Genomic DNA, 15,244 nt, shown 5'->3' with positions numbered 1-15,244 from the left:
ACTTGAGGGGGTGGTAAAAATGAGTAGACCACTACCATCCATGTGTATTCATGGTTGTACTTTGAACATCTTTCCTCCCACATAACCCGCTTTCCCAGTTAGGTGTAAGCAGTCCTTACGGTTTTGTTGATGAAGCTCCGACCCTCCAAACTCCCATTTTTCCCCCTTGAATTAATTAATAACCATTTAGATGACTGTTCATCTTGAATCTTGCCTAGACACTTGGCTATCATTTTTATAGTATTATTTATTTATTTATTTTGGGGGGGGGGGCAAAGTTTCAGGTGTTTCATAACCTGCAAAGATTAAAAATGGTCTTCAACATCTAGTGATCTTATTCAAGGATATTATCAAAACTTCTGATAATGCGCATGAACATGACTGAAATTTGAGAAATGCTACTTCTTTTAGATGAGAAGTGAGATGTCTCATCACTAATTTCTTTTTGTCTGACCCTATGGCATTTGACGTAGTGTTTCGTTCATATAATTTATTAACTGTTGCAGTCCTGCATCTCTACCTACATTCTCCAAAGCTTACCCTGTGGACACACTACTTGGATACTTAAATTACAATCCGTACATGTGACTATAAGGACTACGTAATGGCTACAGGTTTAAACAATAGCCATGGCAATTAAACTGCATAGCATGGAACCTTTTCTTCAAGCTGCAGTCTCAATTGTTTTTTCAGGAAAAGCTTGAAAATAGATTAAAAAAGGATTTTCTCTTTCAGCAGTTAAAATCATGATAAAAGGCTATATAATACAGCAAGGAGTTAATTATAAAACACTTAACCTATGTACTGAAGCTACTCCACCAAAAGTCACCTGTTAATCAGTCCAGCCAATCACTGAGCTCCTTTTCCAGCACCTGGACATTCAGTTTTCAGTTTCTGTTACCTTATGAATTTGATGTTCCATGCATTTTTAAAAATGTTACACACAATGGTTTAAGCCTCAGATCAGCAGCTTATCAGGAGTTACTTCTGAGTATCTTTTGCAATGTTAAGAAACCACTCCGTCAGTGATGTTTATAAAATGCTGATCAGGGTGAGGTCAATGTTCTTAGCTGCTTTTCTTGCAATACCAGGCGAAAAATTGTTCTAAACTAATCTCTTCTGTTCATTGTGAATCTCATAACTGTTTTCTATCAAGACTTGTCCTAAATATACTTTGACAGCTTTTAGAGTATAGTAGAAGTTTGCATTACATAGTTTTAATAATCATGTTTTACTGACTTTATTATAATATAAAGACATAATTTGTAAGCATTATAAATATGAGGCATGTATGTTACGGGGTTACTATAGCATTAAATGGTCTGCTGTCACATTATAAATATCTGTAAGAAGTATTTAGTTTTCAAAAGTGTTATAATTTGGATGAATGAATATGAGATCCTGCATCTTGCTAAAACAAATACTCTCACGTCTTTTATCTTGAACTGTTTATAACCTTATGATAAAGACCTAGAAATAGGATGTGGCAGTAAAACATTGAAATCTGAGGTACAGAAAAATGTAAGAGAAAAATAACCTACTTAAAGTTGTCTCTCTTGTCAACCTGGAAAAAAATACTCACTTTTTCTTCTGCTGGGCCTGCAGTGAGAAAAAAAAAATATCTGAAATGTTCGAATCAAACAACGTGACAGATTTCAGATCTCGAGTTGTTTAGAATTTTTCTGTTGGAAATAGTTATAGCGAAAGTTAACTCTTACAGACAGGCAGCACGTGGCATAATGCAGTGCTCGAATGTCAATGTTCAGTGCTCAAAGAAAAATTGTATTAGCCATTTTCATATTGCCGCTATTAGTAAAATCCATATAATCTAGACATTTTAAATGAATTTACTTTACAGAAGCAAAGTCCTTTCCTGTAGAGTCCTTTATCCATGTCTCACTATGCATAATGTAAATCAAAGATGCATTCAGACAATGATTTAAATAAATATATTAAAAAAAAGCTTGTCTATTGCACAGTATCCCTCCTAATCATCAGAAGTATAGAATTATAGTAAGGCTTTCTCAGAATGTCCCACGTTTTATGGCAGGAAAGAAAAACATTATCAAAATGTACATGTTCAGCTCTAGTGCATTTTACTACTTTGCCTGACAGCTGCTCTCATACCTGCTTGTACTAATTATGGGTGCATAACTTATTTCTTCTACTGACTTAGGCAGATTTTCCTATATGAAAATGCGAAGAAGCTATGAGCATTGAAAATTTTGTAACGCAGGGTATCCATCAAAATTTCAGGAGTGTAAGTGCACTCTTTGGAAATAATAAAAATATAGGCATGATTGGGGGGGAATATATATAAAGTTCAGCATTGCTGTATGCCCGAGTCCTGTCCAAGGTACAGGAGTCAAGGGGTTAGCATATAGGAGGAGTGTTTAGGGAGCAGCCCTCAACGTGGAGGATACTGTTGGCATTAATTTCTGCAAAACTGCATTTATTATATAGTGAGAAAAACTTTAAATTCACTGTTTTATTGGAATCATGTTTATTTTTCTTTAGTATTCAGACTGTATGTACTGAGTTTTGAACTTGCGATAGAAAGCCTTCCATTGTACAGTAGACATTTTTTCTGTATATGACTATTGATACAATTATTTCCAGGATGTTTTCATGTACACTTTTATGGTAAGTGGTGTAGATAGAACACCTATTATTGTACAATAGGTTTTTCTCTATTCAATGACTATTGATATGATTATTTCCGAGATGTTTGTACATTGTTATGATAAGTGGTATCGAGCATGAGGGGTGGGTGTTACCATTCATAAACCAATCATTTCATACTCTGTGAACTCATGACTGTAACCATTCAATCATAGATCAGAGCAGCATGTTTTGTCAGATGCATGCCTTGAGTGGTTTCATGCATTTCAAAGGCATGCTCTGATGAAAAGCAGAAGAGGTTTGATTGATAAAAGGGGCAGTATTCATCCATTAAAGATATGCACACTAAACCTTGTGGTGAATGTATCGTCTACTAGTGTTCATAGGATGTATTTCTGTATCACTGTTGTATTCTTCACCTTAGGAATCTCCCCCAAAGAAAGCCCAACATCCAGCCAGCACAGCAAGGCATTTATAGATCTTGAATGGGTCATATGTCACACACATGGTCCCCACATAGGACATAGAGCATGAATGTGACATACAAATGCAGTTACCCAGAACTACATTTGCTGCCAGCTGAACACTGTCGTTGTTCATCTTTCTGAACGTCCCTTGCTGTACTGAATACCTCATCATATAAATGCCCATTTGGGGTCTTTTTTTCTTTTTACTATTAATCTTGTTTTCCTTTGAGTACCTGGAGTTTGCGTCATCCAAGAAGGGAAAATATCAGCGTGGGTGTCAAACTGACCATAACAATAGTCACAAACAGTGCCTTTTTTTTTTTTTTTGTTTGTTTGTTTGGGTGCTTCCCATGACCATACCTCCTGTCATATTTGTAAGGTCTAAGACTCTTAGAAGCTGGTTGTCTTCCCTGGCCATCTATATTGAGAACCAGAGGCTTAAACAGTTAGCCCAGGGTAGTATGGTGGAATTAATTAACCCTGGGCTAACTGTTTAAGCCTCTGGTTAAACAGTGGGTCCAGGGTAGTATGGTGGAATTAATTAACCCTGAGGTACTTCTGTTAAGCAAGAAGACCAAAAAATCTCAGACGGATTCTTTGGCTGTCTGGCCTCCATGGGCATCTCTCTAGAAGCGGTTAATAGCTCTGTAATCCATCTGGTGTTGACTTAGGATTCCTCTGTTGCAACGCCGTTGGAGGCTGGCATAGATCCTTCCTTTCCCATGACCTCTGAGGCCTTACAGGCATCTGGTCCAGATGCTGTGAGGGAAACATGGTTGATTCTGGTCAGGGAAGAAGTTCTAAGAACTCTTATTGAATCCCATTAGGGTTTGGAACCTCCAGTGTTTGTTAGGACTGACACCCGTACCAAGAAAAAACAGAAGACTAAACTTTGTTCTTTACTACCTAAAGACCTTCAAAGGGAATGGCAGGAGTTTAATCAAAGCATATTTAATGTTTTAATGGCTCTGAAACCTTCCCAGCAGTTTCTGCCCCTACTTTCCCCTTGGATTTCAACTTCTTCCAAAAGGTCTAGTGGACCTCATTCCTCAGATGAGGATTCAGAGTCTGATAAAGGGTCCTTGTCTTGCTCTTCCCAGATGCCTTCTCCTTTGGCTTATGGCTCTGATGACCATTAGCCTGAGTTTGCTTTAGAGGAGTTGTCTTTTGGGGACACAATAGCCAAATTAATGGAATGTTTTAAGTGGGATTCTTCTTGTATGTCTGATATCTAGAAGAGGTATTATGGAGTGCTTAAGGTGGGCACTCCTAAACTTTCTGTTGTACCTCCTCTGTTGGTTGCTTTGTTGGACACCTTTGTAGCTGCCTCTGACTCCTGATTCTCAGCCCCCTGCTCCAAAGAAACCAGACATGTTCTCCAAGGTTCTTGAGGACTGTCAGTTCCTTTAAACATCCTTCTGCAGTCCATGCTATGGTGTCAGTCTCCTTTGACAATCCTCCTAAGCTTTTACCCTCTTCCAAGTGTCTGCCTTTGGATAAGGAAAGAGCAATGGAGAGGCTTGGAAAGACGGTCTAACATGCTGCTACTTTGGACTTTAGGGCCATCAGTTAGCAGACCCAGGTGGCTCACCACTGTCAAGTGCAGTTATGATGCTGCTGATGCCTGTTCCAGGGCTGTAGCTTTTGGGTCTGTCATGAGGTATTATTCTTGGCTTTGTCTGTAGTCATTACTGAAGATGTTAAGGCCAAGTTGAAAGCTCCTTTGAATAATAAGAATCTCTGTGGGACTGCTGCTGCTCTTCAGGAAAAAGACAATGTTTTGCAGGACCTTAAATCTATTTTTGTCACTTATCCCAAAGTTCCAGGGGAACTGTCCTAGGTCTGCTTTCATTCACAGGTAGACTTATTAGGCTACTAAAGGCAGAAGGATCGTAGGCGAGCTCTTTCTGCAAAGTCTTCTCAGACTCATGTGGCTCAGAAGCCTTCTTTTCTGACAAGCCTGCTTCTTTGACATTTTGCCCTCACTAACCCTTTCCAGGTTCTCTTGTTGTCGCTTGTCCCTCTCCAACATAGATAAAGAGCAAGTGGGATATTTCATTTAGATGCTTTAATACATAGAAACACATCAGGATGGATAGCAGCATCATAAAATATAAACAAACTGGTTAACAGACAGACCTTACACATACATGCTTACATCTCAACAGCTTATTACAAAATGGCAGTCAGACTCGCACGTGCTCAGTATTAATACACTTGTGCAAGCTTTTGGATAGCTTCTGAAGATACATACACAGACATTGATCTACAGCCTCCCTCATAAAAAGACTGCCCCTGGTAAAAAAAAAAAACATTCTGGTTAGACCTGCATTATTATAGACATTAGAAACAAAACAAAATGTTCATATCCAAGTTGCCGTATATCTGTTACATGGTCTGGAGATGCAACCGGATCTTGTAACATAACAATCTGGACTGAATTTAGCAACAGGAGCAGTCTTCGGTGAACAACTTGTATCAGGAACTTCTGTATTCATCACAGGATGGGAATATTCTCTGGAACTTCCTCTGGAATTGGAACACCGGACAGCTCACTTTGAGAGAGTCTTTCTCACAGGCTATGTGCTGTGGTACAGGCTCAAACACTGGTCTCAATTGTTTCTGATTCTGCCTAAAGTCTGCTTCTTATGATTCCACAATGTACGATCTCAGCTTTGGGCAAATACTCTTCACTACTCCAATCCGATCATAACCTTTGGATGTTTGCATCCTAGCCACTTCTTCTCGTAATGGATTGAGCAGTTTGCTGGTCTTATCGTAGCAGCACTTCTGGGTTAATTGCTTCTTCAACAGATTGGTTTTCACTGACCTGTTGTTGATGCATGGAACCAACAATTGACTCTTGATTGGTAATGTGGTTCTGGTTTGTCTCGACAGAAGTCTTTGGGCAGGTGAACCAAGATGTTTATCACAAGAAATATTTCTGAGATTCAAGAGATTCAGGAAAATATCACTATTGTCTCATTTAGATGTCTCTAGTAACTGTTTTGCATTTTGAACTGCACGTTCTACCAAGCCATTTGACTATGGATACTCCGTGCTACTCATGACACCCCATGCTTTGGAACAAAATTCCAAATTACATCAGGCAGAGCCCCTCACTAACACTCTTCAAAAGAAACCTTGACAAGTGGATGGATAATAGAAAATACACCCCTGGGATCACTTCATTAGCTCTGCTTGACAGAGGATCAGTTAATTAATTAATGGGGCGGTGAAAGCCAACACACTCTGGCTAGGCTTATAAATGCCCTCAGGCAGATAGCCTAGTACCTACCTATGAGTAAAGTCCCATTCTTCAGCAAATCATTTGAGCTGTTGGCTTGTAAACTGTGTGCCATTGTCAGAAATAACTTTGTGGACTACCGTGGGCTGCAAAATGATGCTTCCTCTTAATGACAGTCCTGGATGCTAAATTTGGAAGGAGGTCAATCTAAAACCAATTCGAATAAGAGTCTACTTACACCAAATAATAATGACTATTCCACTCGAAAATATCATTGGCTACTTTCGACCAAGGTAGTTCTGGAAATTGGTTTAGCTGAAATAGTTCTTTCTGTTGATGTGGCTTAGTGCTATTACACACAGAACAAGATAAAATTCCTCTTGAAATGTCTTGTGACACAGAAGGCCAAAATATTAATCCTATCACCCTTCTTTTGGTAGTCAGTTCCTGGGTGAGCACGATGCAAAATAGTAATGTACTCTTGTTGCAAGGTCTTTGGAACAATTACGTTCAGACCTTTCATAATGATACCATTGTCAGACAAAATCTCATCTCTGCAAGGAAAATAAGGTTGCACTTCTTGAGGTAAAATTGCTTTGACGGCCATCCTTGATTTGATAAAGTGGTTGAGCCTTTGTAAAACTGAATCTGTGGCTGTTTGATCTCTTGGCTCATCAAGACATGTGAAAGAAAAATTCCTCATTTCCATGACTTCAAAATCAAGGTTTTCATTTTCATGCTGTTCTGTGCTTTTTCTGGGCAATCTGGATAAAGTATCAGCAAGATAAAGAAGTAGTTTGCCTTTCTTCTAGTTTTAAAGGTGAGGAGGCTGCAGGTGCTGCGAATATGAGGTGGGAGGGAGTTCCAGAGACGGGCTAGGGAAAAAGAAAGTAAGAGTTTTCCTGCTGGACGGGCAGGTTTGTGGAGTTCAATCAGGTTCTGAGTGTTGGTTCTTAGGGGTCTGCTAGTTATAGGTGCATAGTGAAGGTTGAGGTAAGGGAGGGGCAGAGTGAGGGCTTGAAAATGAGCTTATGAGCATGAGTTAGCGGAGTGTAGATAAGGTAGTTGGGAAGCTCTAGCCAATTTAGTTTGTAGAGGGCAATACAGTGATGGGAGGAGGATCTGTGCCCAGTGGTGAATTTGGCGATTTTGTTGTAGCAGGAGGAGAGTTTTGTTTTAACAGAGGATTGTAGGTTGGTTAGGAGTGGGACACCGTAACGGAGAGAAGGGATGAGGTATGTGGTAGAGAGGAGGAACCTAGTGGATGGAGTGAGGAAGCGAATATGGCGATAGAACATACCACGTTTCTGGTGTGTTTTCTTAATGTTTGTTTGTATATGGGTATCAAATTTTAAGCAAGTTATCGATGAGAGCTCCTAACACTTTAGCACTGGAAACAATTTCAAGGGAAGTGTTGTTATGACTGGTTATGGAGAATGAATTTATGTCGACAATTATGCTTTTGGACGGGGTGAATATCATGAGTTTGGTTTTTGATGGATTGAGAGCCAGATGATTATCTAGCATCCATTGTTCGGTAGTTGAGAAGGCATCTTGGGTTAGTTTTATAAGGGAGGGAATGGAGTTAGCAGCACAGATAATTTTTGAATTGTCTGCATATTGGATTATTTTAGCATTAGGGATGGTGTGATGGAAGTCATTAATGAAAATGTCATTAAGTCCTTAATGGAAATGTTTTTATTTTTATTTATTCATTTTAACATTTGTTTACCAGGAAAGTCACACTTGGAGCGAAGCCAATTTTCAGTGGAGGCCCAGGGAGGAAATGTTCCAGGTGCATGTCTTTGTAATATGAGAGGAAACTCCTGATGGTGTTGAGTTTTGCTTCATTTGCCACAGTTTGTGTGAAGGCATTCTAATTTGGGGATGTTGTCTATTACTTTGACGTCAGTAATTTGAAAGCATTTAGACATCACTTGTTCTATTTAGTCGACAGCATCGAAGGGACTTGAGCACCAGTATATTAATAACTTTAAACACTTTGAAAGCATCTGTGTTAATGAAAATAAAGGCATTGAAGCCACCTTCTTTTTAATTAAAATTCTTGCATTTAACACAGCCCATTTTTATTAACTTTTTTAGTGCAACTTGTCCAAGTTCAAAAGAGAAGCTTTGGGGAAAAAAGAAAAAAAATCTTACCTGGCCTTTAGTGGAGAAAAGATAAATTACTTGCATTGCAAAGCAAAAACATGTATGAATTTTGCTTAGAAAGAACTTAATAGCCCCTCTAACTCCATTTGCTATTGAGGGCTGGTCTCTTTAAATAATGTGACTACTCAAAATGAGCCATGATCACATAATATTTTTTCTGCATTATGGTTATTTTGTGATCTGTAGATCTGATTTTGTTCATGGTAAGCAAGTTAGTTTACATATTCCTTGCAAAAAACAGTAAAGATTAGCCTGTCTTGCAGACCAGGTCATCAGTCACAAATGCAGTATTAAGATTACTTGTTTTTTGTTTGAGTTTTGCTGAGTTAGACAATATAAGCTAGGCTTAGTAGGAGATTCCAAAGTGTTTTCTCTATGCAATGATACAGCATGGTGAGTCTGAAAGTCTGTCACAATATATAAGCAGGCTTTGGACCACATTTACATTTGGTTATGTAGCTGAGGTTCCTGCAGTTTGGAAACATGTTCGCAAGATTTTGCTTGAAGAGTTCCTGAGAAGCTCAGTATGTGTTTTTGTAGGAATGTGTATATGCCCTTTAGGAATGTTTTTTATTTAGAGATTTGACTGCACTTCTTGTGCTCTCACTGAGCTTAAGGAATCAGAATACATTCAGTGCAAATGCAGTCCTTATTTCAGCAAATATTGAGCATGCTGCAATTATTGCATGTAAAGAATAAAACTGTATTTGTAGATAAACTCCAGACTGCATAACCCTAAATATACAAATAACACAAGTTTCCTGCTGTCCGAGTTTCATGACCTTCTCCACCAACTGCCCTATAAAAGTCACCCTAAGCAACTGAGACCCAAAGACAAGTCACCATTCTAAAGAAGTGTGTAGTCTGCGAACAATGTGCTATACTTTAAGTACAGGAAAAAAAATCTTTCTGGACCCCAGTGAATTCCTAGTCATTGGCAATGTTAAATAACTGGAATACAGAAAAAAATGTTGGACAAAAATTACATGTAAAGTTAATTATGTTCAATTGAAATTAATTAAATAAGGACATTGAAGAAATAAAACAGAAAACAAAGTAGATGGGCATTACAATCTTGCATTTACTAAGATGTACTAAACCAATGATGAATAAAGGCATAAGCTAGACATTTGAGTAAAGTATGCTGCAGCCATTTCAAAATTTTATACTGAGCTGGTATCTAATAATTTTAATTTATCATGATAGTTGACCACTGCAAGTAAAAAAAAATAACAGATTTGATAAAAGAACAGAGATCACAGAACCATGCTCTCTTGTCTTCTCTGATAATGAGAATTATGTGTTCCAGAATTATAAAAAAATAAGTGTACAATTACAGGAGAAAAACAAATGTCAAATATACCTGCTGTTCACTAAAGTTGTTTTTTGAAAGGGGACAAGTTCCTCTTACATCCCTGCAACTTGTATATAGTAACACAGACTGTTCCACCTCAGAGAGAATATTCCATTCCGCAGTGATCTCTGTCTTTGTCAAGCTATTCTAGGCCTTATAATGAATCTCAGAATAAATGACCGTTACCTTTGTATTCACTTTTCATTTGGACTAAGCCAAGTATGTGCTCAGGCAAACATGAAAGAAAAAAATAACCATAGTTATAGAAAACAGTCCAATGTGGATAATTATTAGAAAAACAACCAATGCTTAAGAGTTTGTAGCATCATTTGTAGGGAAACAAAAATGTTAAGGATTTTAATGGGAGCTCTGTTTAATCAAGCATAGTATTCCAACTTGAGCAATTTTGTAGAAACAAGTGTTAAAATACAATTGTCACCTAAATACTGATGCTTGAAGAATGATTTACTCTCCATAGAAAAACCTTGTTTTTTTCTATTGTAAAACTGATATCCAATTTTCTCCTCCAAGATGAGTTCTTTCCTACTTTGATGTGATATTTCCTCGCTATTGTTGTAACAAAAATCTCACTTTAAAGGAATCATATTGCTTGAAATATGCCTTGAGTATATAATTCTGTTACTGTAATGTAAAGTCTGGTCAGTTCCTTACCAAAAATTTTAACAAATTGCAAAAGTATATCCCCTGTCACACTAGGCATCAGCCATGAACATCTGGTAATTCTCAGAGAATTCTGTAATTATAGTAGAAACAGGTATATAGATTTTAGATTTATAGTGTAAAACACACATGTTCAAATATCACCATCGGGCATGATGGGTAGAGCACAGCACAGGACATGTATGTTCTGCACTATACTGTCATGCAACAAAGTGGGGTACAGAGGGGGTAGGAATGAATAAGGCAAGACAACTAATTGTACAACACTTCGTACAATGAACTCTTGTGTGGAATTTGTGAAGAAGGATGTACATTTGTACCCTGTCATTATGGAAGACAGTGTCTCATCATCATCTTCTTTCGGCTGTTCCCATTAGGGGTCGCCACAGTGGATCATCTGTTTCCATTTCTTCCTGTCCTCTGCATCATGCTCTTTCATACCAACCGCCTGCATGTCCTCTCTCACCACATCCACAAACCTTATCTTAGGCCTTCCTCTTTTCCTCTTACCTGGCAGCTCCATCCTTAGCATCCTTTTCCCAATATACCCAGCATCCCTCCTCAGCACATGTCCAAACCAACGCAATCTTGCCTCTCTTGCTTTGTCTCCAAACTGTCCAACCTGAGCTGACCCTCTAATATACTGATTCCTAATCCTGTCCATCCTAGTCACACCCAGTGCAAATCTTAGCATCTTTAACTCTGCCACATCCAGCTCTGACTCCTGCCTTTTCGTCAATGCTACCGTCTCCAACCCATATAACATAGCTGGTCTCACTACCCTCTTGTAGACCTTCCCTTTCACTCTTATTGGTACCCGTCTGTTATAAATCACTCCTGACACTCTTCTCCACCCATTCCACCCTGCCTGTACTCTCTTCTTCACCTCGCTTCCACACTCACCATTACTCTGAACTGTTGATCCCAAGTACTTAAACTCATCCACCTTTACCAACTATACTCACTGCATACTCACCATTCTTCTACCCTCCCTCTCATTTACACACATATATTCTGTTTTAGCCCTGCTGACCTTCATTCCCCTCCTCTCTAAAGCATATCTCCACCTCTCCAGGGTCTCCTCAACCTGGTCCCTACTCTCACCACATATCACAATGTCATCTGCAAACATCATAGTCCACGGGGCCTCCTGTCTAATCTCATCTGTCAACCTGTCCATCACCACTGCAAATAAGAAAGGGCTCAGAGCTGATCCTTTATGTAATCCCACCTCCACCTTAAACGTATCTGTCACTCCCACCGCAGTCCTCACCAATGTCACACTACCCTTGTACATATCCTGTACCACTCTTACATACTTCTCTGCCACTCCCAACTTCCTGATACAATACCACAACTCCTCTCTAGGCACCCTGTCATATGCTTTCTCTAAGTCCACAAAGACACAATGCAACTCCTTCTGACCTTCTCAGCATTTCTCCAACAACACTCTCAGAGCAAGTATTGCATCTGTAGTGCTCTTTCCTGGCATGAAACCATACTTCTGATCACTAATCACCTCCCTTCTTAACCTAGCTTCCACTACTCTTTCCCATAACTTCAAGCTGTGACTGATCAATTTTATCCCTCTGTAGTTACTGCAGCTCTGCACATCACCCTTATTCTTAAAGATAGGTACCAAAACACTTTCTCCACTCCTCAGGCATCCTCTGACTTTCCAAAATTTCATTAAACAATCTGGTTAAAACTTCCACTGCTATTTCTCCTAAGCACATACATGCTTCCACTGGTATGTCATCTGGGCCAACAGCCTTTCCATTCTTCATCCTATTCATAACTGTCCTTACTTCCTCCTTGCTAATCTGCTTCACTTCCTGATTCACTATCCTCACATCATCCAACCTTCACTCTCATTCTCTTCATTCATCAGCCCTTCAAAGTACTCTTTCCATCTACTCAACACACCCTCCTCACTTATGAGTATGTTTCCTTCACTGTCCTTTATCACCCTTACCTGCTAGCCTCTGTCTAGCCAATCGGTACAGGTCCTTTTCTCCCTCTTTAGTGTCCAATCTCTCATACAACTCTCTATATGCCTTATCCTTGGCCTTCGCCACCTCTCTCTTTGCCATGCACCTCATCTCCTTATACTCATGTCTACTGTCTTCAGACAGTGTCTATGAATCACAAATCATGAAGGAGTACAAAACATAGGCTGGAATTCAGGCAATGCTTTGTGTTGCACAAATTAGTACCATAAATGGAAATGTGTAGCATGGTTGTGCATTGGTCAGTATTGATGGCCTTTTAAGACATAGTACAATGAGCTACAGATTGTACACATTATCAAGGCCCCACTTAGTTTGGAGGTTCTGCAGAATGTCAACAGAAAATGGCTTCTATTACCTAAAGGACGAAGGTGCGGTTTAATTCTCAGGGCATTATCTACAATGTGTTGATGTGTCACACATCCAGTTCACATTATTCACTCACTGTGTTTCATGTGTACCTCTGAAAAGACTTCCAACATGGTTACCTGGCAGGTAGGTGTGCAAACATACTACATAGGTAAGTTTATATGTGTAGGTGCTATGTAAGCAAGGAGCAGGGCACCTAGAATATATATTGTGGTGTGTGCTGTTTGTTGCAGGTGATGGCAGATATGCAGTATAGCCTTGTTGTTTGACTCTGATATGCAGCTCACAACCCACAGCTATCATTACTTGTACAAGTGGGTGTGGGGAGTGAACAGTAGCAGGTGACTATACTATGTGGTAGGGTTATGTGAAATTAACCTGGTGGTGACATAGTCTGAGAGGTTGTGGTAAGTTATTGATAACATTCTCCGGGGGGAGTCAAGCTGACATGACTGTTACCAGTGTCCACAGTGTTGGTTTGCAGTGTCAGGGCTCAATGCTGTCCAGGACAACCTTTTATATGAGACCATTCAGCTGTATCCATGTTGATCAGCTGCTGTTAATTCCCTCACTCTTTCTTGTCTGAAGCTATGGCTGACGGTATTCTGCATGCCTTTTAAGTGATCATACCTACATGTCAAGTGCAGCATTGTTGAAGAAAGCAATTATGTTAGTAAACAAAATAACACCTTTTTCATCACATTCTTACTGCAAGAAAGGTGCATTACAGGGTTCCATGCATGGCATTGCAAGCTGATATGAGTTTTATAACAATGCTGTCCTGTACAGGTAAGGAGATCTTGATATATACCAACATGTGTGTGTGTGTGTGTGTGTGTGTGTGTGCGTTTCACAGTAAATAGCTTATGTGAAAGGTGAAACAGTAGAAATTATGGGAGGAATTTCAATGACACTAGCCTGATAATCACTTGTGCAATGAAATTCCTACTAAAGAAATGTGTATTTTCAGTTGCAGTGATAAATAAAGAAATGGGACATTAAAGACCAGGGCAATTGTTTTTGTACTGAAATTATAATTAAAGGAAAAAGTGCAACTTGACAAAATATGAAAATGGTTGAATATCAGTCCTAGCAGCTTTTCACAATTGTGGTTTTAGTGACAAACTGTTATATTACATTGCTAAATTGTAAACGGACAAAACTGCAAGACCTCAACATTTAAGCTACATTTTATCAGGGACATGAATGGTGGTGGATCCACGATCACAATCAGAGGTTTACTGAAAAGCAGTACTTTCTACACGTGTTGAAAATGTAATACAACAGTAGACTTACCTGTAAGGTGAGAACATAGGTGCCATTTACCAGACATATGAAAAATAACATCTAAAAATAGTATATACTCAGAAAAGTGCAAATGAGTCATGTTTTCATATGTGAGATTGCTGTACATCCTTGCCTTTATTATTTTTAGTTAGATGTAAGCAAAAGCTGATTTCTGATGCTAAAGCAGCTGTTCTTTGCAGTCACTGTTTTAATATCAGTAGGTCTAATTTGTTCATATTCTATGATGAAACCAGTGATGAGTTAAATTCTGAAAGTTACTTGCCAGCTACAATGACACACAAAATACAAAAAGAATAATAAGCCATTCGTCTGGCTGCATTCCATAATACTTTCAAAATTAGGTGGTTTAAACTGTGTATATATTTTCTTACAGGATGCTGAAAGACATGAAGAAAGAATGCAGTCTATTCAGCAACTTTTGGGTATCTCCGTACCTGCAGAGATCATCATTACAGATTATGATATTCAGCTCCCAACAGCAAGGTAGTCAAGATGATTCAAAGTTGACTGCATTATTTTCAAAATATTCTTGTATTCCAAAGTTCTGCATTATTTTCCCATTTCCATGAATTCTGCATTCATCTGTTTATTTTGTTAAGTTCAGTAGTGCGGCATGTTTGTTGATACCTTAGATTGTTTTATTCTTCTGTAGGTGTAACATATGTTAGTTTTAATGATGTTCCTGTCTTCTGCTCTGCTAACCATAGGAATCAGTCCCACGTGTAGGAGTCCTAATGTATAATTTAATAATGAAACTGTGTGTATTTCTGTGGGGTGCCACTGTCCGAACGTGGTCTTAGTAGTCAGGAGTTGAACCACATAATTCCATTTTGTACTCTCAATGTCTTGTTGCTGCCTCCTAACCTACATGGCATTATAAAAATGCTCACTTCTCACAGGATGCTGCCCAACAAACACTTCAAAAATCCAGGCATCACTTTCATCTTTTCCCTCCATACCTACAAAAGATAGTTATTTGGATTAGTAATCCTCTCTGTAAGCAAGTTATGTGCTC

General features: G+C 38.9%; 1 protein-coding gene across 1 annotated transcript in view; it reads left to right on the top strand.

The window, feature by feature from the left end:
• The window catches only part of LOC122788763 (outer dynein arm protein 1-like), a 683,950-nt gene extending 669,234 nt beyond the window's left edge, over positions 1–14,716 (top strand). The window contains exon 14 of the mRNA XM_044055657.1: positions 14,603–14,716. Coding sequence (XP_043911592.1) covers positions 14,603–14,716 — 114 coding nt within the window. The remainder of the gene's footprint in view (positions 1–14,602) is intronic.
• Positions 14,717–15,244: the final 528 nt, after the last annotated feature.

Source organism: Protopterus annectens, chromosome 14.part0, assembly GCF_019279795.1.
Source record: "Protopterus annectens isolate FY-2018-M chromosome 14.part0, PAN1.0, whole genome shotgun sequence".
Classification (NCBI taxonomy): domain Eukaryota; kingdom Metazoa; phylum Chordata; order Ceratodontiformes; family Protopteridae; genus Protopterus; species Protopterus annectens.
The sequence above is the reverse complement of the archived record's forward strand: the minus strand, read 5'-3'. Positions and strand labels throughout refer to the sequence as shown.